The sequence below is a fragment of the Musca autumnalis genome, unplaced genomic scaffold (assembly GCF_047663935.1).
Source record: "Musca autumnalis isolate F117 unplaced genomic scaffold, ASM4766393v1 scaffold_5, whole genome shotgun sequence".
In the NCBI taxonomy this organism is placed as follows: Eukaryota; Metazoa; Arthropoda; class Insecta; order Diptera; family Muscidae; genus Musca; species Musca autumnalis.
This window is the reverse complement of record NW_027412088.1, coordinates 97812478-97827062: the sequence shown is the minus strand read 5'-3', so window position 1 is coordinate 97827062 and position 14585 is coordinate 97812478. Positions and strand designations below refer to the sequence as shown.

Here is a 14585-nt window from a genome sequence, read left to right as displayed (position 1 = left end):
AAGACCGCTTCAGGTCTTCTATAGGCAACAGAAACCCGCTTGAGGTATTCTATGGGCAACAGAAGATCTCTTGGGGTCTTCTTTAAGCAACAGAAGATTGCTTGCGGTATCCTATAGGCAACAGAAGACCTCTTGAGGTCTTTTATCGGACATAGAAGACTGCTTAAGGTCTGCTATAGCCAACAGAAGACCGCTTGATGTCTTCTATAGGCAACAGAATACCGTTTGAGGTCTTCTATCGGCAACAGAAGACCGCTTGAAATTTCCTATTGGCAGCAGGAGACTGCTTGAAGTCTTCTATAGGCAACAGAAGACCGCTTGAGGTCTTCTATAGGCAACACAGGACCGCTAGGGGTCTTCTATATTCAACGGAAGACCTCTAGAGATCCGCTATTGGCAACAGAAGATCGCGTGATGTTTTTATAGGCAACAGAAGAGCGCTTGAGCTCTTTTATAGGAAACAGAAGATCTTTTTTTAGTCAACAGAAGACCACTTGAGTTTTTCTGTAGGCAACAGAAGACCGCTTTTGGTCTTCTGTCGGCAATAGAATACAGCTTGCAGATTTTTTAGGCAACAGAAAACTCTTGAGATATTCTATTGCTAACAGAAGACGTTGGCAACCGAAGATCTCTTAATATCTTCTATAGGCAACAGGAGACCTCTTGAGACCTTCCATTGGTAGCAGCAGACCTCTTGAGATCTTTTATTGACAACGGAAGACCTCTTGAGATCTTCTATAGGCAACGGAAGACCTACTCAAGTCCTCTGTAGACAACAGAAGACCTTCTAAAGGCAACATAAGAACTTAAGTCTTGATTTCTTCTTAAAGCAACAGAAGACCACTTGAGTTCTTCTATATGCAACAGAAGACCGCTAGAGGTCTTCTAAAGGCAACAGAAAACCTATTAATGTCTGCTATAGGCAACAAGACCTCTTGAGGTCTGCTGTACGTAACAGCAGACCTTTGAAGCCTTCTAAAGGGAAAATGACACCAACAGAAGACCTCTTGAAGTCGTTTATAGGCAACCGAAGGACTCTTGAAGAGATCTAAAGGCAACAGAAGACCTCTTGAAGCCTTCTAAAGGCAACAGAAAACCTCTTGAGATCTTCTAATGACAACAGAAAACCTCTTGATACTACCACCATTCTGAATTACTGTGCGGCAAATGTTTTAAAATTTTTCTTCGAGTGTAATCTAAGCTGTAATCGGATAATCTTACCAACAATACGTACCACAAATATTAGGGACTGTATTTATTTTACTATCAAGATTTTGTACAATAATCTCTCTTCTCCATGTTATTGTTGTTCTTGTTTTAGTTGGTTGCTGGCAAAGGGCTAGCCGAGCACTTAGTAGTGATGTTATGTACATACAAATGTATTTATGTGTGTTTGTTTATTTTGTTTTGATCTCCCTCCCAACAATTATTTCAAGCATTTTCCTCCAACTGCATTATCAACAAATTCAGCCATTATTTTAATTCAGTTGCAGGCCAATTGCCTTTCACTAAAAAACTCGGTTGGTCGGTGTGTGTGTGTGTGCGTTGGGAAATTTACTTCAAATTTTGAAATGAACTTTTAATATTTTCCGAAAATTAAAAATAAATAATAATTATAATCTGTGATAATAACACCTCCTCAACAAACACTTGAAAATGTCCCGTGACGCATTTATTTAAAGAGGAGGTCCGCAAAACAAAACAAACCAAGAAAAAAGGCGGCAAAGATACGCGAAGCTCGCACGAGTTAACCATCAACGAAAACAAGGAAAAACAACAAACATTGTTGTTGTCATCCGAATACCCAAAACATGAATAATTTAATAAATTTTGATAATACAAATCGAAAATATAATCGTTATTATGCGGCGGCGACAACGGCGGTGCTACAGCCACCACCACCGCCACCTCCCCATCATGGCCTGTGTTACAGTAAGTGGTATTAGTCCGGTCAAAATAGACATTGAAATAGCAAAAATTCCCACAAAGCTGAATTTTGGTGGAGAGCTAGGGTTTGCCATTAGAAACAACATCCTAAAAGTCCCCATCGATCCCATGTGTGCAAAAAAAATTATTCGGGGTCAAAGGTCAAAATTTAAGGGTTTTTAGGTTTCCGGATTTATTTTTTGAAAACGGTTGATCTAATCAAAAAGTGACTAAAGTAAATATTGTAGACAGAAAAATTATCTACAAGTTTAACCCTTACAATTTTTTTCTTAGAAGGGACCATTCTTGAGATATAGCTGTTCTAAAAAACACATGATTTTTATGCAGTTATAAGGGAAATATGCACATATTCAGACGAACCGGCTAAAATAAGCGAAGTAATCGGGTCTGTCCCCCAAAAAATATATATTTTCTTGAAGAACGAAATAATAGCTATCTTCTAAAAAAAATTCCAACAAAATCGGAGTGTGTTTAGTAGAGTTATTCAATGTTAGAGTCATTTTATGCAAAAATAGCCCATTTAATCCACATGTACATATAATCGAAAGCCCAACGGGAACGACCCCAACGAAAACTCTCCGATTTTTTTCAAGTTTTGTCCGATGGTATGGTTTGTTGCGCTGATTACGGAAATGTATAATTTTCAACGGTTGCGGATCCGGTTCGCCGGTTATTAGACCCGAAAGGCCAAATTTAAAAACCGGGTTAGACCCGGTTCTACTGAACCGATTACTGCAAAGTGGATATCGTTTGAAAGCTTAGGGAAGTATCTAACACATAGTGTCATTACTTTAACCGGTTCGCCTCATAATGTACTTACGCGGCTAACTTTTTATTTGACCTTTAGATCGAGATATCTCGAAAATGTTAAGTCTTTTTTAAGAATCATAAAGTCCAATCTTGTAGACAATTATTGAATCTACAACTTTTATTTTAGCGGGCTTTTGCTAAGTATTACCGTTTTTGAGAAAAATTAAAAAAAAAACTGAATAATGCCTCCAAAAATGACCTTTGACCCCGAATAACTTGTTTTGCACACATGGGATCGATGGGGACTTTTAGGACGTTGCTTCTAATGGCCAATCCTAGCTCTCCACCAAAATTCAGCTTTGTGGGAATTTTTGCTATTTCCCCCTTATACGCATGTCTATTTTGACCGGACTATATCATTTTTGACGATGTTTGTTTTTTTTTTTTGTTTGTTTCACTCTGTCTGGGCGAATTTGTTGCTTTGTTTTCTTTCTCTTGGTTTGGAGAGATTTTGAAAGAAAACAAACCGGAACGTTGTTAAACTTCCCCATCAAAACATCAATATCAGCAGTAGTGGCCGTTCGTAGCCGCAGAGGCTGCCAATGCTGCTGGCTGTTACAGCGGCTGCTTTCACAGCATCTACAGTTGCCGATAAAAAATTATAAAATAATATTAATTTAAATAACAACAACCACATGAACAACAAGAAACAAAGAATTGAACAAAACTTTAAAATTTAGGTCATGCTGATGCTGCTAAATTAATTTTTGTTTTGTTTTGTATTTTTTATTTAGTTATTCGCAGGACTGTGTGACGCTAGGTTTAAATTTAGAATTATGTATATAAATGAAGACTTCTAAGAAGATTTAAGAACCGCTTAAAAATTAAAATGAGGGGTATGGTGCTTATCTGAATTATGTAAAAATGAATTTGAATTCAGATTCTTTAAATTCTTATTGAATATTTGAGGGAGGGATTTGAGGATAAATGTGATAATGAAAGAAAAGCGACAAGAACAAGAAAAAAGATATCAGTCGGCATTGAAGTTTCGGGTTATGACTTTTTTACAACCTCTTATCCCTGTATTTTATTTTGATGAGCTTTTACCTACGATTACATAAAATCTTAGTTATAAAGTAATTCGATAAAAAAAGTTTTCGCACAAAAAGCTTTTAAAGTTTTTATTTTTCAGAACTTTTGAAAATTGTTTGAAGTCACTGTAAGCCGATATTTGACTGAAAACAAGGTAAAGGGACACACGACATAACCAACATGACACAACCGTTTGTTTGTTTTGATTTTTTTTTTCATTTCATAGTATTTAAAAAAATTAAAGTGGTTTGTGCGGAACCTTTTTTTATAATAAAATGGGTTGAATGTAATTTAGGCATTAATAGGCAAAAGTTCAATAACTCTCACTACAGGAAATCGTTTTTGAGAAAAAAATGCGAAAAAGTCATAACCCTAATCTCTATCCGTTCAAACGTTACAGGGTTTTGACCAGGAAAAAACGATTCTTGAACCACTGTGCGGCGGTAACATCCAAGCAGGTACTGCATTGACAACATCCTGTTGTGTTGATTTACCGGTAAAATCTTTGTATCTTCATGAAGATGTTCCACCGGTGTTTTGGTGAGACACCCTGTCCTCAGGTGGGCATATTGGCAGGTTTGAAAATTCTTCCACAGCATAGCGCTAACATTTGCATACCACGCTGGCGCTGCATAGCTTACCTCACACCGGCTATTGCTTTATAAGAGATCAAGGTTTCTTTTTCAGCACTCCAAGTGTTGGCGACCAGCGACTTGAGAACCTTGTTGCTACTTCTGATCTTGTTGTAAATAGCTGCGGTTTGGGCGGACGACTTAAACATGCTGTCAAACGTTACACCCAATATCTTAAGGTAGTTGATGGTAGAAATCGGGGCATAATAAACCAATATGTTCATGGTGAGCCTCATTTCAACCGTTCACGTAGTGAACTGTAGACTTAGCGGCGGATATTTTTATATTCCTCAGATGGACCCGATGCCAAGATCCACACACATTACGATGCCATCTGATGGGTGTGGAATTTCAGAAAGTTAGAGGTTTAATAGTTGCAGAGATATTACTTCGTTTTGGGGTTTACGGGGTTTAGACTTCTTATTTCTGAATTTTACAAAGGACTGACGTCCAACGATTCAAACATGGCTGGAGGGAAGTATTCTCTATACCCTCGAACAGCTTGGCATGGTTGACGGTAACTAAGGCCTTCAACAGGTCAAGTGCCACCATATCTGTTCGATCGCACGGCCTGTTCTGGTTCAGTCCTAGACTGATATGTGCGGATATGCCGTGTAATGATGTTGTGCTGTGCATTTTCCGGAATTCATGCCAATATAGGGCAACTGGAAAACTGCTTCTCATCTTGGGAGATATTTGCTACTGGCGGCAAGATGGAGATCGGCCTGTACGATTCATCTCTGCTGGCATCTTTGCCTGGCTTCAGTAGCGGGACTGGCAGATAAGTCTCTGCAGGCTTTTGGTACAATATGGGTGGCTAACCAAAGCTTGAAGACATTTTGTAAATACTCAACCCAGGGTTCATCCAGTTGCTTAAGCATTATCATTAAGGTTCCGTGGGGTCTGAATAAGCGAAACAGTGGTTAGACCACCTGAAGCAATGGAATGTTAGAACGGCTATTACTTTCCCCTCGTTGACTGGGAGGGTTTTTCTCTTACGGCGCAGCACACTCCTCTTCGCCCTATCGCTCTCGGGTTACTTTATAAACTATCAGTTAAAATAATGCGCACACCCCTTTCGATCAGTTACTGTCACACCATTGAAAGTTATAGCCGTTCTATCATTTCATTGCTTCAGGTTGTCTAGTCACTTTTTCGTTTATTCGCCGAACATAAGCGAAATAGTGGCTTGTTGACTTCAAGAGTAAGTTCTCTAAATCTTAGGTCTTCAGGGTTCGTATGACGAAGCTTTTTACACTAATTTGCTAGTCCCATTGTCTCTGCTTGGAAATTTGATCTGATTTCGGGTATTCAACCAGCTGTTGATGATGTCCCGGCTACAGCAGTGATGATGTCCGGGAAAATTCTATCAGCTACCCGAGAATCTGAGGGAATGGACAGCTCTCTGAATCCTTGCCAATCACCTTTTCCATGGTCAGAAAAGTACGGCGATCAGAGGTTATGAAATCGGGTGGTCTGTTTACAGAGACAAGTATCGGAAGATGGTCGGCGACAAGGAAATGATACGTAGTTTATCAGACCGGACACGTCATTTATCAGAGCTGGTACCACAATAAAGATGTCCGCAGAGTTGTGGCAATCTCTTCTCGTCCTTGTAGGAGCATCTTCATTTACCGAGCAAAATGTGAAGCTATCAATTTGCTCGGCCAACGCTACAACCCTCTGGTCATTGCATAGGACGGAATGCTAAAGCTAATGATCAGCATTGGAGTCCCCTAGCACCAGACGGTTATTGGCCTCCAATAGCGAACTAATGTCGGGCATAGGTACAGCTATTTGTCGGCGGTATGTATACATTAATTGCTTCTATCTCGGCAGTCCCAAACTTCTCTGCAACCTCTATACATTCCATGCATGGGTCACTAAAGTTAAATTCAAGAGTGATAGGTCAGTACTGGACACACTAGTGTATAAGAAAGTCAAGTCCTTCCCTACGCTTCTTGCACGATATCACCGCAAATCCTTGTAATCATTGTAACCTTGCGATCTACAGGTAACGGTGAACTTTGTTTCCTAGATGGCGAGGACCATGCTGTTCTTTCGACTCATAAAGTTTACTATTTCGCTGACTTTGTTGAGGAAACCGTTGCAATTGAATTGCAGGAATGGTGCGTTTCCGAGCCGCTGAACAAACACTTTGTGTTAGATACTGCGTTTGTTGTTGTTGTTGCGGAGACTGCAGGTGTTTCTCTTATTCTGATGTCGACGAAGTTGTAAGATACGCTTGAAGATGCTCTGGCGCAGCAAGCAGCAACATACTGTAAACCCTCTGAAGTGGCTCATTCGCAACATCCATTACATTTCACCCATGTTGTTGGCATGTGCTGGAATCCTATTCCGGCACGGATCAAAATAGTATCTGCCATGTTGAAAAAAAGTACACGAACACAAACATAGAATTGACTCACAGCGTGATCCGTCGAGGAATAGGTTGATTTATCAATGGAACTGTGGTCGTCAAGAAGGCTTCACGAGTAACACATTGTAGACTTTAAGGCGGCGTGAGTAAATGGTAGGCATGCCCACGTCTCTTCCCAGCAAACCAAATGTCGGATGTTCAACATATCTGAACAATTTCGGAAGCAAAATCGTTGAGAGTTCGTTCCGATTTCTATACGATTTTCGTATGGGAATTCTTTCAGATTTCTTTCCGATTTCGGAAAGAATGTCGGAAATAAATTTCCCTTCGAATATACCAATGTTTTTCTTCCGATTTCGGTACGAATTCGGCTCGATAGGTCGGAAACAATTAATAAAAAGAGGCGTCAGAGAAATTTTTTTCCTTCGATATTCATACGACATTATTCCAAAATCGTTCAGAAATATTTACGAAGATTCGGAAGGTACCTCCGATTTTTATACGACATTATTCCGAAATCGTTCAGAAATCTGTTCGAAAATGCGGAAGAAAAAATCACCCTTCCGAATTTCCCAAGGATTTTCCGATTTCGTTCCGAATTCTGACCGAAATCAATCCGATTACGCTCCGACATTTCGTTCCGAAATTATGTCAACCACTTCATAGAACTTTCGTTATGATATCGTTACGATTTCGGATCCGACATCGGACGTAGCGTCCGAATTTTGTTCCGATTTCGTTACGATGTCGGTACGATTGGTTTGCTGGGTTCTTATGCGGAGCGGAAGATCATTAAGATGTTTAATTTAGTGTCTTTTTGAGTTGCATTAAGTACGGTTTCCGTTTGGAGAGGGAGATCGTCAATACCGCGGGACCTCTTGGATAGTTGTGGTGATTGATTTAGGGAATTTTTGACTTCATCAAGTTCTTCCCGTAATGGAAACTACCTCTGTCTCTCTGTTATAGAGCATGAAACCTTTTCACAAACTTTTTTAGGAAATGAAGGACCTGCAGACCAGCTGCATACTTTACTACAGCCTTTGTGCTTTTGTATGTAACATGCATAAGGATACGAGATAGATCCATAGTTCCTTTAAAATCCCTTTCTGAATACATGTCGCATTTTAGCCATATCAAATTTCTCTGCAAATGGTGTCTTATTCCTGTTCGGACTCTGTGATAAAAAGTAGGTCCACATATTATTAAGCAAATATGAATCGGGGTGCACTCATTGATATTAGAAAAGTATCCTTTGTTTCTTTGTGAGTTGATTGGTTTTTGAAGTGTTTGCTAAGTCTTCTGGCCTTTGTGTGTTTTGACTTTTTTATGTTTTTAAACAAAAAAAAAATCACGATCGTGTCACGCGTGCTTCACTTTTACATCTACAAATGAACACATACACGACAAAAATAATATTAGCGATGTTAAAGATAGCAGAATAAACGAAACACGACACGACACGTGTCCGCATCTAATTGATAGACTTTATCAATTTTGGGGTTTTCTTATTAAAAATTTCAAAATTTGTTGTTGTGAGTACAAAAAGTCTTTTATAGTACCCTTCGACGCTGGTCACTTCATTTTCTATTTCTTTCTGAAAAATACCTATGTTTTGTTGTTTTCAGTCAAATCACCAAAATATATTGTAGAGGATTAATAACGCCAAAATTATTCAAGTTGAACACATGTGTATCTCAATCTAATCTTGACGTCAATGGTGTTGAACACGGAGGAGGTAAATCAACAATGAAACAAATTTTAAAACATTTTTGTTTTTCATATTTTTTTTTTTTTTGCCTCTAATCGGTATATCGATGACGTTAGTATGGCTCTCTTCAAAGAAAAATATCTTGTCTGGCAGAATCAAAAATAAAATATTAAAGTAGGGAAGTAGGAAAAGATTTGGAAACTTTAGCTGCACTTAATTAAAATAACAATAAGTACGTCATCGAAAAAATATAAAAAATTAACTATTTATATATCAATATAGGTAGGTTTGTTGTGACGTAGGTATCACGTCATCGAATTAAATGGGTCAAATCACAAGATAAGCAAGCATGGATAACATAAAGTGTTAGAAATAGGGATAACTTTTTAAGGTGGTAGAAGTATTTTTAATTAATTTTTGGTTCGGACAACAGTTTTCTTGTCGCAGAAAATCTCATATTAGGGATACAAAGTATATCTGGTTTCGTGTCACGATTGTGACACAAGCAAATAACACTACAACAAAAGCTAAGTACATAAGCAACTGAGCTCTTTAGGGATGATTAAGTACTGAACACATTAAACAACAAAAATTGTTTAGTGTCACGATCGTGACACGCGCCCTTCTCTAGTACAAAGTCAAATTTTAATAGTAATTTTTTGCCGACCTACAATATTTGTCAAGGACGTTCCCAAATCGATCGCAAAGATGATTTAAGCCCGCTTTGAGTTATAAGTGTAAATCGGAAATCGATTGCACTGATTTTGCAAAACTGAAAAATCGTATTGAATTCGTGTTTTCAGTTGAAAACAAAAATCGGAAAAGTCCACAAGTTAAGTTTTGCTTTCGTTTTAGTATCCTAAACCTAGATTAATGGAGAAAAAATATTCCAAAACATTTCCAATCCAGTCCCCTTATTAATTTGTATTCTCTTGTTCTTCCTTTCTTTCGTTACAGGTCGTGGCAATTGGGCCGATGATATAGGATTTGATTTAAATGCGGAATTCAATAGCAATTCTTATTTGAACAAGTAAGTCCAATATCTTTACAACAAATAACAGCTGATTCCGAAATGGAAATTAAGATTAAAAAAAATATATATATAATAATAAAAATAAAAATAACAACAACAAAAATCTATCTATCATCTTTTTTTTACACTTCCTAGTGAGACATTTATGTCGTTCTCTTCGGGTTTGCCGCCCGTACTTAAGCAAGAACCACAAACTGAACAATTGAAGATTAACCAGAAGAGTTCGTTGCACATTCCAAGTCCGATTACTACGGAAAATATACAAAAGCATGATAAGCAACAATCTGCAGCGTCAAACAACAACAACAACAGCAGCAGCAACAACAATAGCAGTAATAATAATAATAATGGTCTCCTTGACACATCGGCTTCAAGTGCTGCCGCTGCTGCTTCCTCTTCTTCTGTTACGCCTGAAAAATCCAAGAATAATGGTGACAGCAGCAGTGTCGATTTGATTGACAATCATTGTGCCTGTGGTTCACCACAAGGTGGCGCCGCTAACATTCATCATCAACAACAGCAGCAGCCGCAACCACCACAGCCCCAAGTTGTGGATCAGCAGACAGCATCTGCACCATCATCCAAGGCTAACAATGAACAGCAAGGTGAGTGCACTTAATATTTATGTATATATATTTAATCCCCGATGATTTGCTGAAATTTGATGACATTTTAGGGAACAAAACAAAATTCTGCACGTGTTTTAGGGGTCAGCTTTCGGGGGACGTTTTTGTTAATTACACAGTTTATTGTTTGAAAGACAATGAGCGGAGTACAAAGACAAGCTACACAAAGTAGTTATTAAGAAAATGATCAATTGTGCTGCGGGTCGGCAGCCCGGGCGAACTTCTTTTATAACGAAATATTTGTCACGGTGATGTAATGTTTAGCAGGCACGTTTTGAACATAGAAGGAAATGATAAAAATCGCTACAACTGGTGGAACCAATGTCTACATATGTACATATATGATTGTGATAAAAAATAGAATAGAGTTGCCGTCTTTCTCTCTCTGATATGAAATAAGCCATAGATTACCCTTAATTAGGTATCCTTGTAACTTATGCAGCTATGCTCGCCCATATACACACGTTATCGGATGTTTAAAAAACATACGATCTCTCCATTCTCGACTGCCGTTGTTTAGCAAAGGAAAGACACTATCAGAGACGTTAATGCATAAAATATTTGAGCACCACTGGACTAATGTTATTTTTTTTAAAAAAAAGTGGAATATCTACTCTCTTTCGTGGTATTGGAACAGTCATTGGTTTATTTAGTCTACGTTTGACTAATCGATTAGTCGAATTTTTGCATTGAAACAAAAATATTGACCGATTTTCGATTTCTTGATACACGTTTTTAAATAACGCCTTCTGATGACACCAATATTTATAAAAAGTCTCTAAAATCGATCAAGAAGCCGACTATAGTCGACTTTGAGTTGAGTGGACTAGGGCGATAATAAAAGGTCAAAATGGTTTGTGGGAGTTTAGCAGCAATAGCTTTGTAATGATGGCGATTTATCTGCACAAACCTATGCTCTTGCTGCTTCCGTTCCATTGGAAATATTCGGAAGCATATTCTTAAATTCTTAAAATTCACTTCATTTTCCCATCTGAAGACGAAGTTCTTCATCTCGACTAACTTAGGTATTGTTTCCAATTCCATTGAAGGAGGAAGAACCCATAATGATGTTATCATCCCACATATTCCAATTGAAATTACAAATAGAATAATTCGAATTACAAATGGAATAATTCGAATTTCAAATAGAATAATTCGAATTACAAATAAAACAATTTGAATTACAAATAAAATAATACTAAAATCCTCAAAATACCGAAAATCGGGAGGTAACGTTATATGGGGGCTATACCAAAACATGAACCTATGTTGACAATTTTTGGTGGAGAAGTTTCGTGGCCAATGTCAAATTGCAGATAGTTCGATTAAAATAGCTAAAATCCTCAAAACACCGAAAATCGGAATCGGTACCATTACATGGGGGCTATAGCAAAACATAGACCTATGTTGACGATTTTTGCTGGAACAGTTTCGTGAACACTGAGAACTTCAAATGTCAAACTGTAATTAGTTCGGATAAAAATTGTAGCTAAAATTCTCAAAAAACCGAAAATCGGGAGGTACCGTTATATGGGGGCTATATCAAAACATGGACCTATGTTGACGATTTTTGGTGGAGAAGTTTCGTGGCTACTGCGAACCCAAAATGTCAAATTACAACTAGTTCGGTAAAAATTGTAGCAAAAATTCTCAAAATACCGAATATCGAGAGGTACCGTTATCTAGGGGCTATACCAAAACATGGACCCATGTTGAAGACTTTTGGTGGAGAAGTTTCGAGGCTGCTGAGAACCTCAAATGTCAAATTACAGCTAGTTCTGTTAAAATTTGTAGCTAAAATCCTCAAAATATCGAAAATCGGAAGATACCGTCATATGGCGGCTATACCAAAACATGGACCTATGCCCATAATTTTTGGAATATAAGTTTGTTTATCACTAGGAACCCTAAATGTCAAATTAAAGCTAATTCGGTTTGAAAATGTGTAAAAACGTCAAAATACCTGAAATCGGGTGGTACCGTTATATGGGGGCTATACCAAAACGTGGACCGATATAGCCCATCATCGAACTTGACCTGCCTGCAAACAAAAGACGCATCTTCCCAAAATTTCTGCGTCCTATCTACATGTTTGTGGATACTAGACTGACACACTGACGGACGGACGGACGGACATGCACATATTGACTCAGAATTTTACCCTGATCAACAATATACATATATTTTATAGGGTCGCAAATAATTATTCCAATGCGTTACAAACGAAAAACAAACTTAATATAGCCTCCATACTATGGTGGAGGGTATAAAATTCAGGCAGCTAATGACCTTGACTTCTTTGTATAGAGCTGCCTGGGCGAGCCGTTCGTTGCTCAGCTTCACCACATGTGAAATGAGAATGTTCCATAGATGATCTTCCACCAGCAATCAATGACAATCGGTGATGCACCCCTTTGGGATCAACCTTGTCAATGACTGCTAGTCGGAGGTTATTAGGGACTTTTCATGGCGCAGTATTGTCAACATTCTTCGGGTAATCATGGTTTCTGCGAAGAACTGTGATTCGCATTATCCTTCCTCGTCTTGAAGAGATTTTGGTCTCTCCAGTAGTGATCTTCTTGCTAATCTTCTGAGAAGTATTAGTGTGTCGAACTTGTTCGACGCTAAAACTCCGGCCTAGTGGGGCAGGTGGGCCCGACAACCTATGCAACGGACATTTGTATACCCTCAGTATTTATGCATACGGGCAAAATGTGCCTCATCGAAATAATGGTTTTAGACCCCAAGTATGTTTGGACGAAATCCGTTTCAGACAATTTGGAGTCGATTTGGCAATGTCCGCCCGTCTGTCTGTCTGGATTGTGCGCAGATAACTCTCGAACGGATGAACCGATTTGGTCCAAAATTTGGCGTTCGTAATATTTTGTCCAAACTTATTTTAAGTTCGAAGATGGGCCATATCGGTCCACTCCTTCAGGTACCTCCCTCACAAAAGTTCAAAAATGTTCGGAATAATTGTACGAACGATAACACTGTGCAACAAAATGGAGCTCAAAGTCTGGGGGGTGGAAAATTCCTATTGGAGATGAAAGCCCTTTGTGAGTATATACAAAACCCCGAAGGACAGATTCGCCGTGAGTCGAACTTTCGCGATATGGCGTGATGAATATTTTGCTGGAGACCCTAAAATCCATCTGGAATCAGCGTTATATCTTTGTTCGCTGTTGTTTAAGCTTATATTTAAGATGACATGTCTTCAGTCAAATCAAATGAGGATTCTTTTCGTAGAACATTTCGACCTTCTAACTCGCTTCCTTCAATGTCCTTTTCGTCCTTTATTTCAAGAACCGCAATAAAAGTGGCACAAGATGACATTTTTCAGCTTCGGAATATTCTACAAAAATGTCGCTCGGAAGATTTTAGGTACGGTTCCCAAAGACATAAAATCGATAAAATCATGTTTAAGCGGTCGTTTTTCACTTTTACCCGAATCTTGCTCAGACAGCCCTATATCTATTTATCTCAATATATTATTGTTAACCTATTGATGGCCTAGAATTCTCGGAGTCATTAAAACAGTTGTATCTTGTTTGGCTAAGCACATTAATTTCATTATTTTTTGGAATAAATATCCGGATATCCGAATTATGGAACCGGTTATTCTGATATTAAAACCGAATTTTTATCCGGTTTTTATGAACCGAATAACCGTATATGTATATCATTAGAAAGCTATTAAAATTGTCAAACAGATATGACTAATATGCATTAGACGTTTTAAGCGGTTATGGTGCTGGAACAAAAAACCGTATTTTTGAACCGTTTGTGAGGATACATTTCTGTGCGTGAAAAAAATTATGATCATGACCTGGGGGGTGAAAAATTCTTTTTGGAGGTGAAAGCCCTTGATGTGGACATACAGAACCCTGAAGGGCAGATCCGCCGTGAGTCGAACCTTTGTGTTATGGCGGGTTGAATTCTGGTGACCCATTATTGCAAGCGTAAAAAGTTACGTAACTCAATTTCAAGTGGTTTAGGGTGCTACTGGGACAGTATGTGCTATGTTGGCGTAAGATTATTTTCGTGATATGCTACTGGGACAGTATGTGCTATGTTGGCGTAAGATTATTTTCGTGATATGCTACTGGGACAGTATGTGCTATGTCGGCGTAAGATTATTTTCGTGACATGCCCTAGCCAAATCGGCTGAGGTTTTTATAGTATTTTAACCCTGAAATTGTATCTTTCCTTTTCTTTAAAGTATATTTTTATACCTTCTTCAACAAAAAGGACATAAACAACAAAGCAGGATAAGAGTAAGACACTAAATGTTCTACAGAAATCGTCTTAAAACTATTTGGCTTAGCACATACTGCACCTAAACCCACTTGAAATTCAGTTACGTAACTTTTTACGCTTGCAATAATGGGTCACCATCCCAGAATTCAACCCGCAA

The 14585-nt window shown here is 38.3% G+C and overlaps 1 protein-coding gene across 1 annotated transcript in view; it reads left to right on the top strand.

Moving 5' to 3' along the window:
• Nucleotides 1–14585, top strand: part of gem (transcription factor CP2 like gemini) — an 86715-nt gene that overhangs the window by 37297 nt on the left and 34833 nt on the right. The window contains exons 4-5 of the mRNA XM_073955983.1: nt 9467–9539; nt 9678–10147. Of these exons, the coding sequence (XP_073812084.1) occupies nt 9467–9539; nt 9678–10147 (543 nt within the window). The remainder of the gene's footprint in view (nt 1–9466; nt 9540–9677; nt 10148–14585) is intronic.